This window comes from Podarcis cretensis (assembly GCF_951804945.1).
Source record: "Podarcis cretensis genome assembly, chromosome: 6".
In the NCBI taxonomy this organism is placed as follows: domain Eukaryota; kingdom Metazoa; phylum Chordata; class Lepidosauria; order Squamata; family Lacertidae; genus Podarcis; species Podarcis cretensis.
In genome coordinates, this window is record NC_137175.1 from 50,578,735 (window position 1) to 50,600,009 (window position 21,275).

General features: G+C 41.6%; 1 protein-coding gene across 1 annotated transcript in view; it reads right to left on the reverse strand.

The window, feature by feature from the left end:
• Window positions 1-1,083: 1,083 nt before the first annotated feature.
• The window catches only part of KCNA10 (potassium voltage-gated channel subfamily A member 10), a 29,026-nt gene continuing 8,834 nt past the window's right edge, over window positions 1,084-21,275 (reverse strand). The window contains exon 2 of the mRNA XM_079980392.1: window positions 1,084-2,852. Coding sequence (XP_079836518.1) covers window positions 1,222-2,775 — 1,554 coding nt within the window. The 5' untranslated portion in view covers window positions 2,776-2,852 and the 3' untranslated portion in view covers window positions 1,084-1,221. The remainder of the gene's footprint in view (window positions 2,853-21,275) is intronic.

Here is a 21,275-nt window from a genome sequence, read left to right on the forward strand (position 1 = left end):
GTTAGTGGCTATTAGATTGCAGTGAAAATTTGCATTTTTAAAAACCTACCTTAATAATATAGTACTACAGACACTGATTAATATTAGGAATGCTGATGTAATTGTTAATTTCTTAAAGCAAAAATAAAACCAAGTGTTCACGGTCAATGAACTGCCAATTATAGAGCTGAACAAAACATTTTTTGCAGCCGGATGTCTTCTCCGACGCTTCTACATGATTACCAAGTGATTCATCATGCATCATGGGATATTTATGCAAAGTTATTATACAGAAATAGTTCCTTTTATCTTCCTTTCTATTTTAAAGTTTCACTTCTTCTTTCCATCCACAGTCAAAATATTAGCACTAATCATTCTTAATGACTGACTTGAAAAAAATCTTCTTTTGGGGAAGTGGTCAGTTTTTGCCAAAGGAAACTGCATGGCATATTCATGATAGCTTCCCTGACCAGGTATAATTTAGCAGCAGGATTCAGTTCTGAAAGCTGCAATGAAATAAATAATATTTCTGAGCATATGCAGAGTGCCTTCCCTTACTACCAAGGATACCTCCAAATGTTGCAGAAAACTGTAATGAAATGGAGAATATTTCTGAGCATATACACAGTGCCTTCCCTTACTACCAAGAAAACCTCCAAATTTTGCTGAGATCAGCAATTGTGACAGGCTGACGAAAAGGGCAGCAGGAAGCTTTCCTGTTGCAAGGAGTTGCAGCAACTGCATTTTGGCACAATAGTCAAATTCCTGCTACTTCATCTAGACTAATAGCAATTAAAACAAAGATCAGTTTAAATTTTTCTTGTTGTTAATTTCCATCAATAATAACCCCATTTGTGTAGAGGAGGCACCCAGAGTATCTATGGCCAACCTAGAATTAAGGGTAAGAGCTTGTTTATAAAACAAAGCAAAACAAAAAAACCTTGATAATAAATTCTCACATTAGGGAACAAGTATTGACCTCAAAGCAAAGAAACAAATGTGAGACAGCCTAGCACTTGGTTATAAAAAGAGACAGAGGATCAAGGAAGAGAGATAAGAAATACTCTGTTTATTCGAAAAGTCACAAGAAGTCAGATAGCAAAAATGAAAGACTGAAAAACCCAAACCAAGTTGTTGTTGCTGTTTTTAAAAAAAGAGATTGAGTTACACAGTAGACATGCTTTATCAATCAGTCAGTCAGAGACCCTTAGACCCTTCAAGGCTTTTATCTTCTGTGACTGCTCAATATTTTTTTGCCTTGTCTTGAGAACAATTTTCATTTGTGTTGTTCAGGGAGTCCATACTCCCATTCCCTGTAACCACACCGGTGAGTATTCTTTCTACCTCCCTAGGTAATACTTGTCTCTCTTCATTCTCTGTCTCCCTGTGGTAGAAATAGTTAAAGTTGGAGACAATGACTGGCACAGGAAGTGCAATGGTGAGCACCCCTGCAATAGCACATAAAGTCCCCACTATCTTTCCCCCCAGGGTGATAGGACACATGTCTCCATAGCCAACAGTCGTCATGGTGACCACAGCCCACCAGAAGCCATCAGGTATGCTGGAAAAATGTGACTGTGGTTCGTCCACCTCTGCAAAGTAGATGGCACTAGAAAACAGGATGACCCCAATGAAAAGGAAAAAGATGAGCAAGCCCAGTTCCCTCATGCTGGCTTTGAGGGTCTGTCCTAAGATTTGTAGCCCCTTGGAGTGCCGGGAAAGCTTGAAGATACGGAAGACCCTCACCAGGCGAATAATCCTGAGAATGGCCAGGGACATGTTCTGTTGGCCGTTTAGCTCAGTCTGTTGAATCAGCTCCGTGGTGAGGGTCACAAAGTAAGGAATGATGGACACAATGTCTATGATGTTCATAATATTCTTGAAGAACTCAGCCTTGCTGGGACAAACAATGAATCTGACAAACAACTCAAAGGAGAACCAGACGATGCAGGCAGTTTCTATCACAAAGAAGGGGTCTGTGAAGGTATTAGGGACCACAATGGCTTTGGTTAGATTGTTAGCTTCAGCCTTGAGGTCCTTGATCTCCCTCTCATCTCTGAACTCAGGTAAGGTCTCTACACAGAAAATGATAATAGAGATGACAATAACCAGGACCGAGACCAAAGCCACCCCTCTGGCTGCACTAGAGCTTTCAGGGTACTCAAACAGCAGCCAAAACTGCCTATGAAAGTCATTGGTTGGCAGAAGAGTGACAGGGTCCTTGATGAAGCCTTCATCCTCTCTGAATTGGTCCATGGCATCTTCGCCCAGCTCATAGAAAATGATCTCGTCAGCAAAGACATCTATAGGGACGTTGGCTGGGCGCCGGATTTTTCCTCCCGATTGATAGTAGTAGAGTATCCCATCAAAGCTAGGCCTGTTTCTGTCGAAGAAGTACTCGTTCCTCATGGAATCAAAGTAGTGTATCCTCTTCTCAGGATCTCCAAGAAGGGTTTCTGGAAACTGATCAAGAGTCTTGAGCTGCGTCTCAAACCTCAGCCCAGCAATGTTTATGATGACTCTCTGGTCGCCCTCATCCATGCCCACATTCTCCAAGCCCAGGTGGTCACTGAACTCAGTAGACAATTTGGAGAATATGGTCTCATTGTTTGTGTTCTCACTGTTGATGAGAATTCTCCAGTTGGACAGGAGGCTGGTACAGCTGGGATGCCCTTTGTGCGATTGGCCAGCAGCCCTGAGGTCATTTGAAAAACAAGGCTCTTCTGCTACCTCGTCGGTGTTGTCAAAACTAACCAGTGCCACCTCCATTTCCTTCCAAGTGGACACGTCCATCATATGGGGGTAATCAGATTAGCGGCATAAATCCCGAGGTTAGATACCGGCAGCTTGCATCTTTCCCACGCTATGATGATCTGCAAGTGAACAGACAGAGAGACCGAGAGGATTTTATGTCTATGTGTCGCTTGCTCGCAAAGAATGAAATCAAACTGAGTCCAGGGTAACTCATCTTCAAACAAACAGAATTAATTACTTTTAATGCTATTAACTTAGTACTGCTGCTGTTATCCCTTCAAGGGAGGATTCGAGTAGGTGTTTCGCATGCACTCGTTATTTCTGCAACACCTCCCAGCACAGTGCTGAAGGTTATAGGGTTTTACAGGGGCAGTGTCTTGGATGGTTTCCAGAAATCCAGTGCCTCTGCTCTTTTCCCAGGCACTGTAGGTTATCCCTATAAGAGTTTCAAAGCAAAGATCCTTGGGGCAGGAAAAGAGGACCTTAATATTTAATTTATTAGCATCTTTTAAGGACCTGCTTCCCCCCTTTCCTTGTTTGGGGTAGAGCAGAGTCGGGCAAGCAACAGAACCCTCAGTGGCCAGTTTGGATGAGTTCAGTCTTAACCTGCTTACCGCAGCTCTCCCCTCCCCCCCCCCCCCGTCATGGTTTCTGCTCCCAAACATATGGGAAATGCATTGCTCTGGCTTCTTCAAAACAAGCAGAAGCTGCAAATTTTGCATGCTTCCATGTGACAAAATGCTAAGAGGACAATATGCAGATGTTCAGCTTCTTCTGGTAACAATGCCCATTTCCCATATGTCTGGGAGCAGAAACCCATGGGAGGGTTATTCCCCATGGGCTTAGAACAATCATCAAAGGCCTCAAGAAGAAGAAAATCAGTTGCCACTAGTAAAGGCCATTGTGAGCACTAGACTGGACACACAATGCAATTTTTTTCCTACTACTACTACAACAACAAAGCAATTTTATAGCAGGACCAACGCATCAAGGGCAAAATCACACAAACTTGGATTTAAACACATGGCACCCCAGAGATGCCAGTATCTGAGTGGTCCAAAAATAATCTGGAAAAGGGTTTATAGCATTACAATGAAGTATGGACACTTTTGAGAAAGGAGTTAGTGCTACTACAATTATTGAAAAGTATGGCACTCTTCTATAAAAAAGAGCAGCAAAAGTGCTGAAACAAATTTGGGAGGGGGTTGAATTTTTGTACTAGAAATGTTTTGCTCAGCTTTTCAAATTCTCTGTTGGCTTGTAGACACCCAAAGTTCTGACAATCTGACTTTGGAATCTGATTTTTAGTTCTGTGTGGTGCTTGTTTGAGAGAAGCCAAACCATTCCCTCCCATGTCTGCACCGTTTTGTGACTATTTCCCCAGCACAGACAGCACCATTGTAAATGTACTTACACAAAGTCCCATGGAGTTCAATCAGACCCACATCCAGATAAATGAATATAGGATTGTAGCCTGAACATCTTACATTTACTCTTGTGATTTTCCCTGTAGAACACAAATTATGTCATGATTGTGCTGGAGAGATATGGCTGAACTTCAGAGATAAACGTCTTAAGTATAAAATGGGATGTAGCACACCCTTGATCATGGAGGTTAATTCCTGATATTCCCAAGTGACATAGGACAAAGCTACCCTGCTCAGCACGCTATCTCTAGCTGCTGCAATCCCAAATAGGAATGGACAAATGTGTCAATTTCAGTTATCTACCTTTCCCATTTTCCCATTTTAAAATTCAGTTCTTCACACTTCTGTGCGGGGGGGGGGGGATCCTGATGAAAAATTGTATGCATTTTAATGCAAATGTCCTTCAATGAACACATTTTGATGTGCACTTTTGTCTAATATACACATTTCTGCAACCAATTTACTATAATCTAATGTGTTTAAGATGTTATTTCCATGAATACATGCATTTTTTGCACATTTCTCCCCAATATATGTATTGTTTCGTTGGAGAACTGTATTGCAAAATTCAGAATTCAGTGCAAATTGCTGTTTAAATTCATATATTGGCTGGAGAAGTGGAAATTAGGTCGTTTCTCATTAAAATGTGAACAAAATCAAATTTCCCCTCTGCCCCTAGCCCTGGAGGAGGGGTGGGGAGTAGTCAAGATCTAGCAATTGTATTTGCTCTGCATCATTTTTATTTTGGTCTAGTCAAAAATATCTGGTACACTGAGAAGGAGCACTGGAGTGGTTCTACTGGGGCTCCTGTGAAGCCCCTAATCTCACTGCCTCTTTGTTACACCTCTACACTGTTCCAGAAAATGGCAGTAACACTGGTGTTAGGAGGGCAGCGCTGGTCCATCTCTGTGACCACTCCTGAATGAGCCCAATCCCTCCTCTACAGGAATACATAGAAACAGATATGAAGAATGTACACTATTCAGAGTTGTGTGACCATAGTTCCCGCCACCCACCATATTTGGGAGCTAAATAAGAATTAAAACTGTGTGCAGTTCTTGTGGCTAAGATACTGGCTTTTTTTGCACTGGGTGTGTGGTCATGCATGTAGATGCGTGTGCATATACAGTATTTGTATATGGCTCTCTTTAATGGAAGGATAGGGATCCAGAACTGAATATCCCTCCACGAGCCACTTTGACAGGTAGTGGGGTCGCCCATCTGCCAGTCATCTGATGCCATAGGACATCAGGTGGTTCCAATTAAAACCTGTGACTACAAAGAAAGTATCAGGAGTGCTCCTGATCTTTCCTTTAAAGCTACGGCTTGAGGAAAAAAATAAAAAAATGAAGTCACAGCTGCACAGATTCTTCCTTTTCAACCCATGCCTTCAAAGGAAGAATGGCACATAGTCTCTCTAAGCAGGCTCCAAATTCTTCCTTACCAGCTTGGGAAATTCAGTGCTTTTTTAATTTGTTGCATTTTCTGTCACAATTCAAAACATTCGGAACTCAAGTAGCAAACTCCTAGTTTTCTTTTCTTTTAATTTTGCACCACATCATCTTCTGTCATACATACACCTGGCATCACAGAGCATCAGGTGGGCATAGCCTGGGCCAAATCAGAGCATGGGCAAAATGCAGGAGGTGCTGCTGGACATTGTTAGGCCCATAGAACAGAAGTTCTTGATTGCTGCTTTGATGGAATCCAAAATCTGCTGCATTACTCTGCCTTGGCAACACCAGCAACATAAAGGGGAAAGCTATTGTTACTGAAAGCAGTCACTTTGCATCCATCTGCAGATGCCACAGAGCTCTGTTACCTTCTCCCTCTTACTTCGTGAAAGCAATACTTTGATGATGGTGATGATGATGATGATGATGATGATGATGTTTCACAGCACACCAAATTAGCCACAGCTCTCCCCTTAATGGAGGAAAGCAGAGCTTGTTCAGCCTGTGTATGTACAAATGACTGATGAGTCTTATCTGTGTGTATTGGTTACAGTTTGCCGTCGCCACTATTGCTGCACTCTCTCAAGATAGTAATACAATACACCATTGTCTGAGAATGGCGAATGGCAGGTGAAGTTCTAGAACCACCAGACAACCAGACTCATGTGCCAATGAAACTGCTGATATGAAACTGTTTCCAACCCGAGTAATTGCAGCTGTGTCCATTATGTGAAATGACACTTACAAACATCTCCCCACTCATTTTCCCCAAGTATGCTCATCAGATCACCCTTTCTATACACCTGAGCAAAACGGCCTTCAAATGCTATCATCTTAAAAGGGAATATTTAGGGGGGTTCTGGGGTCCAAGGACGCAGTAGATGTGGTCTTCCTTTTGCTCATCATTCACAAGGAATTTGGCCTCCCTGGTGCACTGCTTCACTGCAAAACTGATTATGTTTTGCACATTGTAGACTATGGGCACAATATAATAAATAATAATTATTATTATTTATTTATACCCCACCCACCTGGCTGGGCTTCCCCAGCCACTCTGGGCAGCTTCCAACAAAATATGAAAATACAGTAATGCATCAAACATTAAAAGCTTCCCTAAACAGGGCTGCATTCAGATGTCTTCTAAAAGTCTGGTAGTTGTTGTTCTCTTTGACATCTGGTGGGAGGGCGTTCCACAGGGCTAGAGAAGTCTCTTGCCCAAGTCCCATTGGAATGAATGGGAGCAATATGGAGACCACAGTCATAGATTGCACTGCATGAGCCCTTTTCTCTGGAATTGCCATCCTTTGCACACTCATATTTTATGAAGAATCAAGACGTTGAGGCCCAGCCTTTGCATTCTAGTTACACACACACACACACACACACACACACACACACACAGTTTTTAATCTATATTTATCAGGCTAGTTGTTGCTCTTTTGGGGTGAGCAAAGGTGAATCTAGGGGAGCGGAACTGGTTTGGTCGCACTGGGTGCGCAACTTCTGGGGTGCTGCGGCAGGCGCCACAATTATTGACATCCAATGGAAGGTAAGAAGTAGGAGGTGGTGCCAGATTTTGGCACCACACAGGGCAGCACTGAAATTTGAGGTGTCAAGGACCACCACTGGGGGCGGGGGGAATAAAACATAGTTTCTGTGCTAGCTTGTCTGTGTGCACATGCAAAGTTCTTTTGATGCAATTGAGGGATACTGTACCTTTTAATTAAAGCTTCCTATTTGCAGCTTCTGCTCTTTTGCTATCTCTTCCTGTTCAGTGCAACATAGTTTTTTACCTTTTTACCTGCTTGGAGGGATTTAAGTACTGGTTTCCTTCCACTATTTTACTTCTTTTAAATTCCATAGCAAAATAGCAATATTTCAAATAATGCAAGGAAATCAATATTCATACTTACACTCAGGCACGAACTTATATAGCTGGAACAGAAGCTGAGCAACTAACAGGCATCACATACCCCCCGCTGCATCAAAGAGGAAGCAAGAAAATGGGAAGATGCTGCAGGGAAGAAACTTTTAATTAAGCTCCACTAAGCAGGATTAATTTCTTTAGTATGCATTATGGAAACATTATTGGCCATGTGGATTGCCGTGGCTCAATAATACAGCATAGGAGAACATCCTAACTGTTCCATTTGCACCTGCTGTTTAGATTATCGTAGGATCAACATTGATTCAGTACCATACTCTGCTCTGCCATAAATGAATGCATCAAAGGCAAACACGGGAACACCAGTAGTCATGTGGACATGCTTCTATTTTCCACTGTATTTTTCTTGTTGCTAATGTATGGAAATGCACACTTTAGCTGTAAAGCTAATTGCAAAACTTACTCATAGCTAACTGCAAAAAAAAAAACTAACAAAGGAAACCAGGGGCTGCTAGCCCTATTCATGGACTATTTAAGGGTATTAGTTGGCGTCCTTTTCAGAAAATAAAAGTACAATGTATTTGCAAAGCCGCAAGGAAACATGCAATATATAACTTAGTTTTCAGCATTGATTTCAAAATGGAAAGTTGTCTCATTTACTCCTCTCTGTAAATATCCAACAGCTGCTTCCCAGAATCTGATTAACTAATACTCTTTATCTCAAATCCTCTGCTGGAAAAAAATAAAGGTCATTTTAGGAGGTAGAGTGTTTCTCCCATCACATTCTCTTTGTAAATTAGTATGTTTATGTTGTGCTTTCTCTCCTCCCCCCCCCACCAACAAGCTCTTGCCCTTGTCCCATCCCAAAATGCAGTTACATAAAACTGGTCTTGCTTCAGAGAAGAAGGAGCTCTTGGGTTTCTTCGGTGACTAAAACTCACTGTAAATGGGGGGAAAGCAGCAAAATAGATGCAGCAATGCATCCTTTTGTCCCCACCTCACCCCAGCCCGATTGCTTAGTCAAGATGACCAGTGAGTTTTTAAAAGCAAGTAACCCTCTGTAATATACTTAGCCTCAGGACTTACCGGTACAAGAGACCCACCAAAGCTCAATGCATCTGTCACATGAAACAATTTTACAATAATATTTCAATTTTTTTTTTTAAAAAAAAAAAACTTAGAGGAGGGAAAAAAGATAATTCACATCTGCCTTTGCTAAGTTCTTCCGAATAGGATAAAAGCAGCAGGCAGGCAATGTAACTGACACTGCTCTCTTCTATTTTATTAACTTTACATCCGGATAGCTGGTACCTAAGAGGCTGCAGTAGCATATGGTGCTGTAGCCTAAAACTTTACCCCCCTGTTTTTTCATGGGAGGAAGAAGAAAAGAAAAGAAAAAGAAGACTTTCATCTTATTGTCCGGCTGGCTTCAGGAAGAGGAGCTGAGAAGTACAGTTAATGCTCGAGACACAGCAAAGTTGCCTTTGAAAGATGTTGATGAAGTAGCCAGGCTTGGTGGAAATGGCAGGTAAGATCAAATAACCTCCGGGACAATCTCATCTCTTATCCCATTCCACTCCTTCAATATGATCACCCTAAACTGCTTATAGAATCATCCCGCCTGCAATATTTGATATCCTTGTAGTCTAGACAGGAATACATTTACTCCAGCGAGCTCCCATGTGCACCACGGGAGGAAAAGCTGGAGCATTTCCCTGTCCCTCGTGAGGAGCATAATGTACTCTGCCAGGTTTCAAAACAGAAAGCGTGCATGGTTTTCCCAGACCCTCTCATAATGCGCCCTGTTACAACAAACAGGTTTGAGGAAGTTGCACATCAGTGTTGAAAGGATGTTTTGCGTTGCTTCAGTATGTGGTGTTTTGTTTCGAATATGACTTCATTCCTTTCCTGTTGTTATTTACGGCCAATCCTTATCCGGAAACTATATATTTTAAAGGTACTGAGCTAGACTAGCAGCCCACTGCACCCCCTGCCCCATTCCACAGCTGTTCATGTCATCCACCCTTCTCTTCCATGTGCTGTAGCCAGCCGGACTCCAGGCTCACGGCATGGGGGAGAAGACCAGGGCACACATGGTGAAATTATTTTATTATAATCAGTTATTTGTGTAATGGTTATTAGCATAAAGGGCATTTCAAGTACATGTGTGGCTCTCAGTCATCAGGAATTCATAAGTAAGCAGTGAATGCAAGGTTTGGTGGCATATATATATATATATATATATATATATATATATATATATCCCGCAACCACCCTGCAAGGTAGGTCAGTTAGATTATTTTCATTCAAACATGGGAAGCTGCCTTGCCCCAAATCAGGCCATTGGTCCACCTACCTCAGTATTGCTGGATAAGTCTTTAATAGTTATTGTACTTGTATTTGTTTAAAAACCAATAAAAATTTGTTAAAAAACAAAAAACACATACTGGTAGTAGCTCTCAGACAGGGGTCTTTCTTGGGCCTACCTGAAGATGCCAGGGATCAAACCTGGGAGCTTTTGCATGCAAAGGGTTGTATTCTGCCCTTACGCTATCCCCAAATGGCAGGTGAGGGGAGAGGTTAGGAGAAACAGTAGCTTGCCTATGGCTGGGGCAAGATTAGAACCAGGGACATCAAAGTTCATTGTTCACACTCCTCTTAGTTATGATGCTACACCAGCTCTTACATAGCATCATCAGTGTGCAAGGCACTTCCAATAAGCAAACGAGAGAGATCCCTGCCCCAAGGCACTTGCAATCTAAATTTCAAAGGTGAACACAACAAGTGAAGAGGAGGAAAGAGGAAGCAGAACAAATGTGAGTTGCACATACTTACTATAGAATTGTAGAGTTGGAAGGGAACATTGGGGTAATTAATAATAAATAAATAAATAAATAAATAAATAAATAAATAAATAAATAAATAAAAAATTATCCCCACTAGTCCAACGACCTGTAATGTAGGAATAATTTGGCCATTGTGGGACTTGAACCCACGAACCTGAGATTAAGAGTCTCATGATCTGCCAACTGAGCTATCCCAGGATACACTTTGGTTTATGGCAGTGAGGTGAGGAATGGTTTGGGAGACCCAGTGGCTGCATCCTGCAGTCTTGGTGCTTCAGAGTTTTAAAGGCGACATGGCAACCCTATGCACAATAACAGTGGGGAAGAGGAAAACCTCAGGAACACTTGCCACTACATGTGCATAGTCAGGAACAACAGTCAATCCCCACTTTCCATGGCAGATGTATCTGCATATTACAAGTGGCTGAATCACCTGCGTGTACTACTTGCTCAGGTGTGCATATAAAACGTTCAGCAGTTACACCCAAACACCTTAACGTGGGAAGCAGCCTTCAGAATGATCCCGGGCCTCTCTGAGGCCTTTTGCTCAGATATTGCAGCTAATCCCTGATGCTACTCGGTATTTCTCAAAGGAGAGGGTACCAGGCAGAGAGCTTGCTCACAGACTTTCTAAAGGACCCTCTAACATTTCAGCCCAGAGACCTGATCTCAACGCGAAGAACAAAAACAAAGATTAATAAACACTCAGTTAGGTGTGCCTACCTCTCGCCTGAGACCATGAGGACAGTAGGCTTCTTTAGCTAGGGTGTGCTCACACTCACTTTGAGGCAGCCGTAGCCACTCTGAATCCCACAAGCAGCTCATTTTAGTCCAGGTTCCTGCCACAGTTAGTGGTCAGTGCCTTTCAGACAGCTGTTATGACTCAAGCCATAACGCCGTGAGCGTTTATATCCTTTGCAAATAAATAAATAAAGGAAATGACTTCTATAATGAAGCTGTGGATTAAGATCACTATTTATACACTTAGCTAATATTTGCCCTCCCTTAATCCTGTTAACTTCTTTGCCTCGGTATCATACTGTTGCTGTGAGTTCCACAAGTTAGATGCGTCTCTTGGGATTTATTTATTTTTAAAGTATAGGGTTCCTATATATAAAGCTCAGTAGTTATTAGAATTCAGCAGAATAAATTAATCGTGTAATACAGAGTTACATATTTCACATGCATGGAATATGATAGCTGGTTATTAAATTGGCTATGTTACCAAAATTTATGAAACATAACAAATGATAATTCAAAGAAAGTATTGGGCATTTTAATAAGTACTGCTTCGCTAAATGCTGACTTTCATGTGCCTATATTAATCAGTATTTTCACAGCCAGAACAATTTATATGGCTTTTAAAATCCTACGTATTTTCACCTACATATCTGCTGCTGTTATTATAGGGCTGCATATTTATTTCTGACCAAACTGCAGGAGGCAGTGCAAGACAGGAGTGCCTGGCATGCTCTGGTCCATGGGGTCACGAAGAGACGGACACAACTAAACAACTACACTAATAATATTTATTTCTGCTGTTTAATGGTGCTGATTAGTTTTTATCAGTTTTTGTTGCTGTGATTCGATCGTTGTATCTGATTTTATGTTGTCAAACCTCTGGAGTCTGTATGAAGAAGAGTAGGATAGGGGTTGGGGGGTTTCCCCTTAAAGCAACAATTAATGTGTTCCCTAGGAGGAGGTGGTCTTACCCCTGAGCAGGTAGTCATAATTAATGGAGTTGTGAAGGGATCAGTGCATTATTCCTTATTTGTTAACAGTTCTTTGCTTCCGGAATTCTTGCAGCCTAACAAAAACTGGTTCCTAGTTCTGTTGGCTGCTGTTGCTGCTGCTCAGAATATAGCAGAAGAACCTTGCAGGTAGCCTGCTATGTAGGCAGCATGCTGCAGATGTAAGGAACCTTTTAAAGTATGCATGGCATGGAGCTAGGCTGGCCATGTGCCCTACTTTACAGTGGCCAAACCCTTAACTGAAGGTCTGTCTGTTCCAAGTCTAGTTCAATGAAGGAAGAGCAGGGGCTTTGAAAATGCCCATCCATGGGGAACAGCTGGATAGCAGATAGCACAGGCTCCTGGTCAGTCTCCCCCATGATGGTGTGATATACTGTATTTCTATGAAATTACAGTAACTATCTCTAAATTTGCATCTATAGTTCTAGGCCATCTAGGCTCTCGCCCCCTCTTTTTGGCCCTGTATAAGCGGCCACCCTTTGTGGAACTGTTTAGGTAAGAGCCCCTTTCTGGTCAAATGCTTGTATCCAACTCAACTTGGTCATAAAAATATCATAAAACTAAATAAAAAATATAAAATGATATAAATTAAGGATCCCTGCTTCGCAGGGGGTTGGGCTAAATGATGCTTTGAGGCCCTTCCAACTCTACAATTCTATGATTCTAATTATTATTGTTGTTGTTGTTATTATCAAAACATCCAGTATTCTTGCCATCTGTAATTTTCTGTTGGGCAGGGAGGAAGATCCAGACTTACATATACCAGACTGTGAGAGAGTGTTTGTGTGTGCGTGTATGTATGTGTTTGTCTCTTGCCAGTGCCACCATTAGCACCACTCATCAATGAGAACTATGGGTGCACTGAAGCCAATCTGAGTCTTCCTGGAGGACAAAAACAGGAAATCTTGCCCTGCCTCCAATCATGCATTCACATCTTTAACATTGGCAAAAGGCTACCAGCAGTAAAGATTCAGCACCACTTGCTCAAGCATGTCAGCTGCTATTTGGAACACTTGGTCATCATTGCCTTTAAAAGGCCTTGTCTGTGAAGTTTCTCATTCAAGAAATGCATTGGCTATTGGTCCTCATTTGAAGCATTTAGTTTTGAGTTTTGACCTCTGGTGACATCCTCCCCCCCCCCAAAAAAAAAAATGTGCTAATGAAGCAGATTATACTGGGGAGAGTTGGAGCAAGTGAGGTTTGCATCTTTTCCAGGTGATTTATGGATGGTTCTTCTGCTAATCCACACACATTTCAAAGAAGAAGAATGGTCAACAATATTTTAAATATTGCCAAGGGTTGTTGTGTAACTATATGTGCTTCTTGTAATGTGATTTCTACCTTAATTCTAAGCATTGAGAATGTGAGATGTTTTTAAAATCTGGTTTGATCTTAATCAAAAGTAATCAACATATGACATACTCATTATTATATTCATATATTTGTAACACAGTACAAGTATTACCTGCAAGCATGAAAACTAGCTTCTCTAATTCAATATTCTGCCTTAACTCACCCTTACTGAAATCCGTGAGTCCAAAAAGGACTCAACTTTGGATGATCATGCCAAATTTTAACAATTTGTTACAACTGATTTCAAGTTCTATTTCTAGCTGCAGTTTAATTTGATTATACTTTTTTTGTTTCAGGGTGGAGGCAACAGAGATGTTTCATGGGAAGCTGTGTATGTTATTCTGTCATTGAAAGAATTTATGGCACATGAAGAAGCAAAATGGACTACGCCTCATTTCTCAAAAGGACAATGAGCATCTGCCAATAAACCTATAGAGGACAGCACCAAACATGTCAACGGTTTAAAGACTATGGCTTTGTAGTTGGTTAGTTCATTTTTCTCTACATCAACAACACTACTGTGTAGTGTTTTCTTGGACAGCACAGAGGAAATACTGGATGTCTTTACAGCCACAACAAATAATAATAATAATAATAATAATAATAATAATAATAATAATAATAATAATAAATTTTATTTATATCCCGCCCTCCCCAGCCAAAGCCGGGCTCAGGGCGGCTAACAACACTAAAACAGTACAACATTATAAAACATTATAAAAATTAATTAAAATCAAAATTGATGGCAACCATAAACTAAAGTTTTGTAAAGATTGCCAAAGGAGGGAGTCAGGCTGCGCCCTGACCAAAGGCCAGGTGGAACAGCTCTGTCTTGCAGGCCCTGCGGAAAGATGTCAAGTCCTGCAGGGCCCTTGTCTCTTGTGACAGAGCGTTCCACCAGGTTGGAGCCGCAGCCGAAAAAGCCCTGGCTCTAGTTGAGGCCAGCCTAACCTCTCTGTGGCCTGGGACCTTCAAGGTGTTTTTATTTGAAGACCGTAAGTTCCTCTGTGGGGCATACCAGGAGAGGCGGTCCCGTAGGTACGAGGGCCCTAGGCCGTATAGGGCTTTGAAGGTTAAAACCAGCACCTTAAACCTGATCCTGTACTCCACCGGGAGCCAGTGCAGCTGGTATAGCACCGGATGAATGTGATCTCTAAGTGAAGACCCCGTAAGGAGTCTCACTGCGGCATTCTGCACCCGCTGGAGTTTCTGGGTCAGTCTCAAGGGCAGCCCCACGTAGAGCGAGTTACAATAATCCAGTCTGGAGGTGACCGTCGCGTGGATCACAGTGGCTAGGTCAGGGCGAGAGAGGTAAGGAGCCAACTGCTTAACTTGGCGGAGATGAAAAAATGCCGCCTTTGTTATAGCTGCAATCTGCGCCTCCATGGAGAGGGAGGTATCGAAGATTACACCCAAACTCTTCACGAACGGTGCTGGCACTAATTGCACCCCCGCAAGAGATGGGAGTTGCCCCCTCAGTCCCATGTCGTCCCGTCCCAACCAGAGGACCTCTGTCTTCGAAGGATTTAACGTCAACCGGCTCCCACGTAACCATCCAGCCACAGCCTCCAAGCATCTGATCAGTGTGTCTGGGGCCGAGTCCGGGTGGCCGTCCATCAACAGATAGAGTTGGGTGTCATCAGCATACTGATGGCAGCCCAGCCCAAAACTCCGGACAAGCTGGGCGAGGGGGCGCATAAAGATGTTAAAAAGCATCAGGGAGAGTATTGCACCCTGGGGCACACCACACACCAAGGAGTGGCGGGATGACAATTCCCCCCCAAGCGCCACCCTCTGTCCCCGACCAGAGAGAAACGAGCGCAGCCATTGAAGGACTGTGCCCTGGATCCCCACGTCAGAACAGAGAAGCCCAGCTGCATTCCTCCTGCCAAGAAATTGGCTGGTAGTGAGTTCAAGACACACAAAAGGAAGCACTTCATGCAATTCATAATTAACTCATGCAATTATTGCAAGCTGTGGTGACGGACACTAGTTCAGATAACTTTGAAGAAGCATCAGGCAACATTTATAAAGAATAGGCCCATCAACATCCATTAGCCATGATAGCTAAACATGGAACCTCTATACACAGACCAAGCTTCCCAGAGGCATCTAGCTAACCAAGAAGACATAATGTTCTGCTAGATGGAATTATTAATTTGATCCAACAGAGCATCTCTTACTATTTTCAAGATGTATCTCCACTAAAGGAATAAGTGAACCTAGACCAATTTTTAATGTGGTACGTGATTCCTAGCTTAATGACCTTCTTCCCAGCGATATGCAGTTGACCCTATCAGTGCTGATCTTCAAACAGGTTTGGAAGACTCACCTCTTCCAGCTAGCTTTTTAATTAAAATGACCTCATTAAAGTAGCTTCATTTAAAAAGTTCCTGCAGTTTTTCTGGTCATATTTCCATGATGTTATGTGCTGTTCATTATTTGTAAAATAAAACATTACCTTAAAAATGGGGGAAAGAATATTTTATTAAGGTTGTTGGGATTATAAGAGTATTAGTTTTAGTCTGCTGGCTTATGTCCTGTAAGATGACCTTAAAACCACAGTGTTCTGTGGATTTTGTTTTTGCTTATTAAAATTATGAGAACTGCAAAGAATGTCTGGTCTTTCCTATTGTGTGATTGATTCTAGAAGTTTTTAAGTTAGTTTAATGGAGTCACCGTAATGATGTGAAATAATGATGTCCCTGCAGGTACATCAGAGCAGTGGAGAAAGTGGAGATGGAAAATGCAATGGCTTTGCCCTCTTTCACTGTCTGAAACCCTTTAAAACTGGGGCAGGATCTCTGAGGATCCCTCAGTTTCATCATTCCTCCCACAGCCCATGGAAGTAGCCCCTGTGAATGGGTTGGTTTAGCCCTCTAAGGTCAGAGTCACTCAAGTAGGAAGGTAAAAGGAGGGAGTTGAAGCTGATGCTTCTTTTGCTGGTGATAAGAGTTCAGAAAGTTTTAACAGACCAGAAATATTTCTTCAACTCCGCAGCAGAAGTTTGCCTTATGTCTGTACTGGAGTTGCTTTCTGAAAATTTATAAAGATGAACATGCTCACACAGACACACACACACACACACACACACACACACACACATATGTATGTATGTATGTTTTGGTGCCAGGGCAGGGATGGATGTTTAGGACACAGTAATGACAAAAACAGCACCTGAAGCCAGATAATTTGCAGCTGTGCCAATACCACCACACCACTTGGTGTGATTTTTCACCTACATTGTAAGTGTGATGCATCCAGACACAGAGAAGTAAATGTAGACTCAAACCAGACTCAAGAGTTCTCCTTGGAGGCCCATGCTTAGAGTCCTGTCATGAAGTTCTATATAAACTTGCTTAATAAACTATTGCCAACTCTTGTGGGGAGCTGATATCAATAGTCAAGTTTCAGCACAAGAGAACATAATGGGAGCATATTTCCTGACTCACCATCAGTATTGACCTGTGTATCTGCTGTAAGACAGGGATGCTTCATATGAGCAGTACAACATCAGAAGAGGGAGCTTGAGCAAGATTGCAGCTCGTCCATGATTTGAAACATTTGACCTTTTAAGAATGGATGTACCGGCTTTTAGTCTGCTTGCACTGCCAGAATGGCATAGAAGAACTTCGCTGTGCGAATCAGATTCTCACCCAGTACTTGTGATGCCTGCCAAAACTGCTTCAACTTGAAACCTCAGGCGCAGAGGCTTGTCTTCTTGTGTGAGCAGTGACAGCCAGACTTGTTTAATCCCTTCCTCCAGTTTGCACATTTTATTCAGATTTTTGCTTAAAAATAAAAATCAGATTAACAAAGAACCTGGTACACCCAGTACACGCCATGAGACAGAGGAAATCTTTCTGATACCCAGACATTCAGCGCATATTAATCAACCGTGGATTAACCGGGTCAGCCTGTAATTTAATAACGAGAGGGATCAGAGATCAAAGCTAAAAGGCAGACTTTCCACATATAAAAAGCAGCTAAAAACCATCAGCCATTAGAGCCCGCTATCAGTTAAGTAAAACTACATGTGCTTTCACAATGACATATGAGCTTGTCCTAGAAAAACAAGAACTCTGTTTCACAGCAAGTATTTTAGTATGCTCCTCAAAGATCTTACTCAGTAATATTACAAGATGCAGAACTGTGAGCAGCCTGGTACCTGATAGGAGTTTTGATGCCCTCTCTGAAGATTTGAGATTCTCAGTCACATAGGAACCACTTTATATATTCTCCACCAATGAGAAGGAAGCACCAAGTTGGTTCTGCAGAGACTACAGCTTCTACAAAGGTATCATCTAGGTGTCAGAGTTGGTTAAGGCCTCTCCAGCTGTGGGGGTCACAGCCCTTCCTCACACTTCTGCTTTATGCACAGACAGTGGTTTTGGTGAAGATGACTAGATTTTGTGGGATGTCTCCCTGAATAGATGACAATGAAGGTCTGGCCAGAAACTGCTCTAGATCTGAGGGTGTCTTGTTCAAAGTGAACGCTGGATGGGCTCCCAGTCCTACTAGGGCTTACCTGGTGGAAACAGGCGGCAGCACTCTGAGCAATACAACAAGCAGTATTGAGTGATTGAGATTGGCCACCAGTTTAATTTCCTTTTAAAAAAAAAAAAAAAATTATTAATTTCCAAATTTTTAACATAAACAAAACAACATAAAAACAAACATAAAAAGTCATATTTTCTTAACCTTATTTCCATAACCCTCTTTTCCCGGACTTCCCCATACCTTTCCCTTTTTGCATCCTTAATTATAAGCCATTATTCAGCAACCCTTCTTAACCAAATAAATATAAATTCATTCTCTTTTTCAATTCCACCCTAAAATTAAACACAATTTCCCGCTGCAATTCTACATCTTCTTTTCCCTCAGCATTTTAGCACTCCTCAATTTTATAATAGTTCTTAAGATACATCTTAAATTTCTTCCAATCTTCTTCCACAGTCTCTTTCTCTTGGTCGCGGATTCTGCCGGTCATTTCTGCCAGTCCCATAAAGTCAATCACTTTCGCCTGCCATTCCTCCAGCGTGGGTAGCTCTTGTGTCTTCCAATACTTTGCTAGAAGAATCCTTGTTGCCATAGTAGCATACAAAAAGAAATTCTTATCCTTCTTCGGCACCAACTGGCCGACCATACCCAAGAGAAATGCCTCTGGTTTCTTGTTAAAGGTGCACTTAAGCACTTTCTTAATTTCATTATAAATCATTTCCCAGAAGGCCTTAATCTTTGGGCAGGTCCACCAAAGGTGGAAAAAGGTACCTTCAGTCTCTTTACATTTCCAACATTTGTTATTGGGCAAATGGTAAATCTTCGCAAGCTTGACTGGGGTCATGTACCACCTGTAAATCATTTTCATAATGTTTTCTCGTAAGGCATTGCATGCCGTGAATTTAATACCTGTGGTCCATAACTGCTCCCAGTCAGCAAACATAATGTCATGACCTATGTCCTGTGCCCATTTAACCATAGCAGACTTCACTGTCTCCTCTAATGTATTCCACTTCAACAGCAAGTTATACATTCTTGATAAATTCTTAGTATTGGGTTCTAACAGTTCTGTTTCTAGTTTCGATTTCTCCACCTGGAAACCAATTTTCCTGTCTTGTTTGTAGGCCTCCATTATTTGAAAATAATGGAGCCAATCTCGTACCTTGGACTTTATTTTCTCATAACTTTGTAATTTAAGTTCACCACCTTCTTGTTCTAAAATTTCAAAATATTTCGGCCAATTAGTTCTCATATTAAGTTTCTTTACCTCCTTGGCCTCCATAGGTGAAAGCCACCTGGGAGTTTTATTTTCCAATAAATCTTTGTACCGTATCCAAACATTATATAACGCTTTCCTGACAATGTGATTTTTAAAACCCTTGTACACTTTAACCTTGTCATACCAGATATATGCATGCCAACCAAAGTTATTATCAAATCCTTCCAAATCTAGAATATCTGCGTTCTCAAGAAGTAGCCAATCTTTTAACCAGCAGAAAGCTGCCGATTCATAGTACAGTCTTAAGTCCGGCAGGGCAAACCCCCCTCTTTCTTTAGAATCGGTAAGTATCTTAAACTTGATTCTGGGCTTTTTGCCCTGCCAGACAAATTTAGATATATCTTTCTGCCACTTCTTGAAACAGTCCAGTTTATCCACAATTTGTAGTGTCTGAAACAAAAATAACATTCTAGGCAATACATTCATTTTGATTACTGCAATTCGACCTAACAAGGAAAGCTTCAGGTTTGACCATATTTCTAAATCTTTCTTTATCTCAGTCCAACACTTATCATAATTATCCTTAAATAAGTTTACATTCTTAGATGTCATGTTAATCCCCAAGTATTTTACACTCTTTGCCACCACTAACCCAGTTTCCTCTTGGAATCTCTCTCTTTCAACATTTGTTAAGTTTTTTTTCCAGTACCTTGGTTTTTTGTTTGTTCAACTTAAATCCTGCGACCTGGCCGAATACTTGAATTAGTTCTAAAGCTCTTTTGGTACTAGTGTCTAGCTCTTGCAAGGTCAATACTAAGTCATCTGCAAAGGCCTTCAATTTGTAATGTCTAGCTCCGACCTGAATCCCTTTTACCAGCTGGTCCCCCCTAATCATGTTTAACAAAACTTCCAGGACCGATATAAAGAGTAATGGGGATATTGGGCACCCCTGACGTGTCCCTTTTTCTATAGGTAATTCATCCATGACCACATTATTTACAATTAACTTTGCCTTTTGCTCAGAGTAAATTGCACTTATACCATTTTCAAACCTTTGGCCTACCCCCATCCCATGGAGATTCTTTTTCATAAATTTCCAGGATATATTGTCAAAGGCTTTCTCCGCGTCCACAAAAATTAAAACTGCCTTTGTATTAATGTTCACTGTCAACATTTCTATAATGTCAATTATATTCCTTACATTGGTAGATATATGCCTACCCGGGAGAAAGCCTGCCTGATCTTTATGGATCTCCTCCACCAGCACCTTCTTTAATCTTTTTGCCAAAATGTCTGCAAAAATTTTATAATCCACATTAAGTAATGATATAGGGCGATAGTTCTTGATCTGTTTTTTATCAACCTCAGTCTTTGGTATAAGTGTGATGAAGGCTTCTTTCCACGTCTCAGGTGCCCTTTTCCCCTCTAGTATCTCATTGCAAACCTCCTTAAGCGGCTGTATTATCCAGTCTTTCAAAGCTTTGTAGTATCTGGAGGTTAATCCATCTGGCCCTGGAGATTTCCCCAATTGCATATTTTGAATGGCACCCTCAATTTCTTGTTCAGTTATTTTCTCGTTTAAAAACAACATACTTTGTTGCGAAATTTTTTGTAATCCATGTTTCTTGAGAAATTCTTCCATTTCTCTTTCGTTTTCCAGCCCTTGTGCGTAAAGTCTTCTGAAATAACTCTGAAAGCAATTGCTGATCTCATTTGGTTTAGAAATGTTCTTTCCGTCTACCTCCATACTTGTGACTGTGTTCAATTTCTGTCTCTTCTTCAATTGCCATGATAGGAGTTTTCCACAGGCGGCAGCACTCTGAGCAATACAACAAGCAGTATTGAGTGATTGAGATTGGCCACCAGTTTAATTTCCCATAATGTCCCAGAGTGGCACTACACCAGGGGGATTGTGGGACATTAATATGGCAGCTGGACGCAGCTGGGCAGGAGTGGGCCTGCTGTGCCCTGCCTTGCAGCAGGGTAAATCAACCTGCTAAGACAATACCCTAAAGGCAAAATGGAGACAAGAACTGGTGTCTGATTGGTGCAACCAGACTTTTTAAAGTGCTGGCCCTAGCAAATGCATTTAATTTCCAGTTTAGGC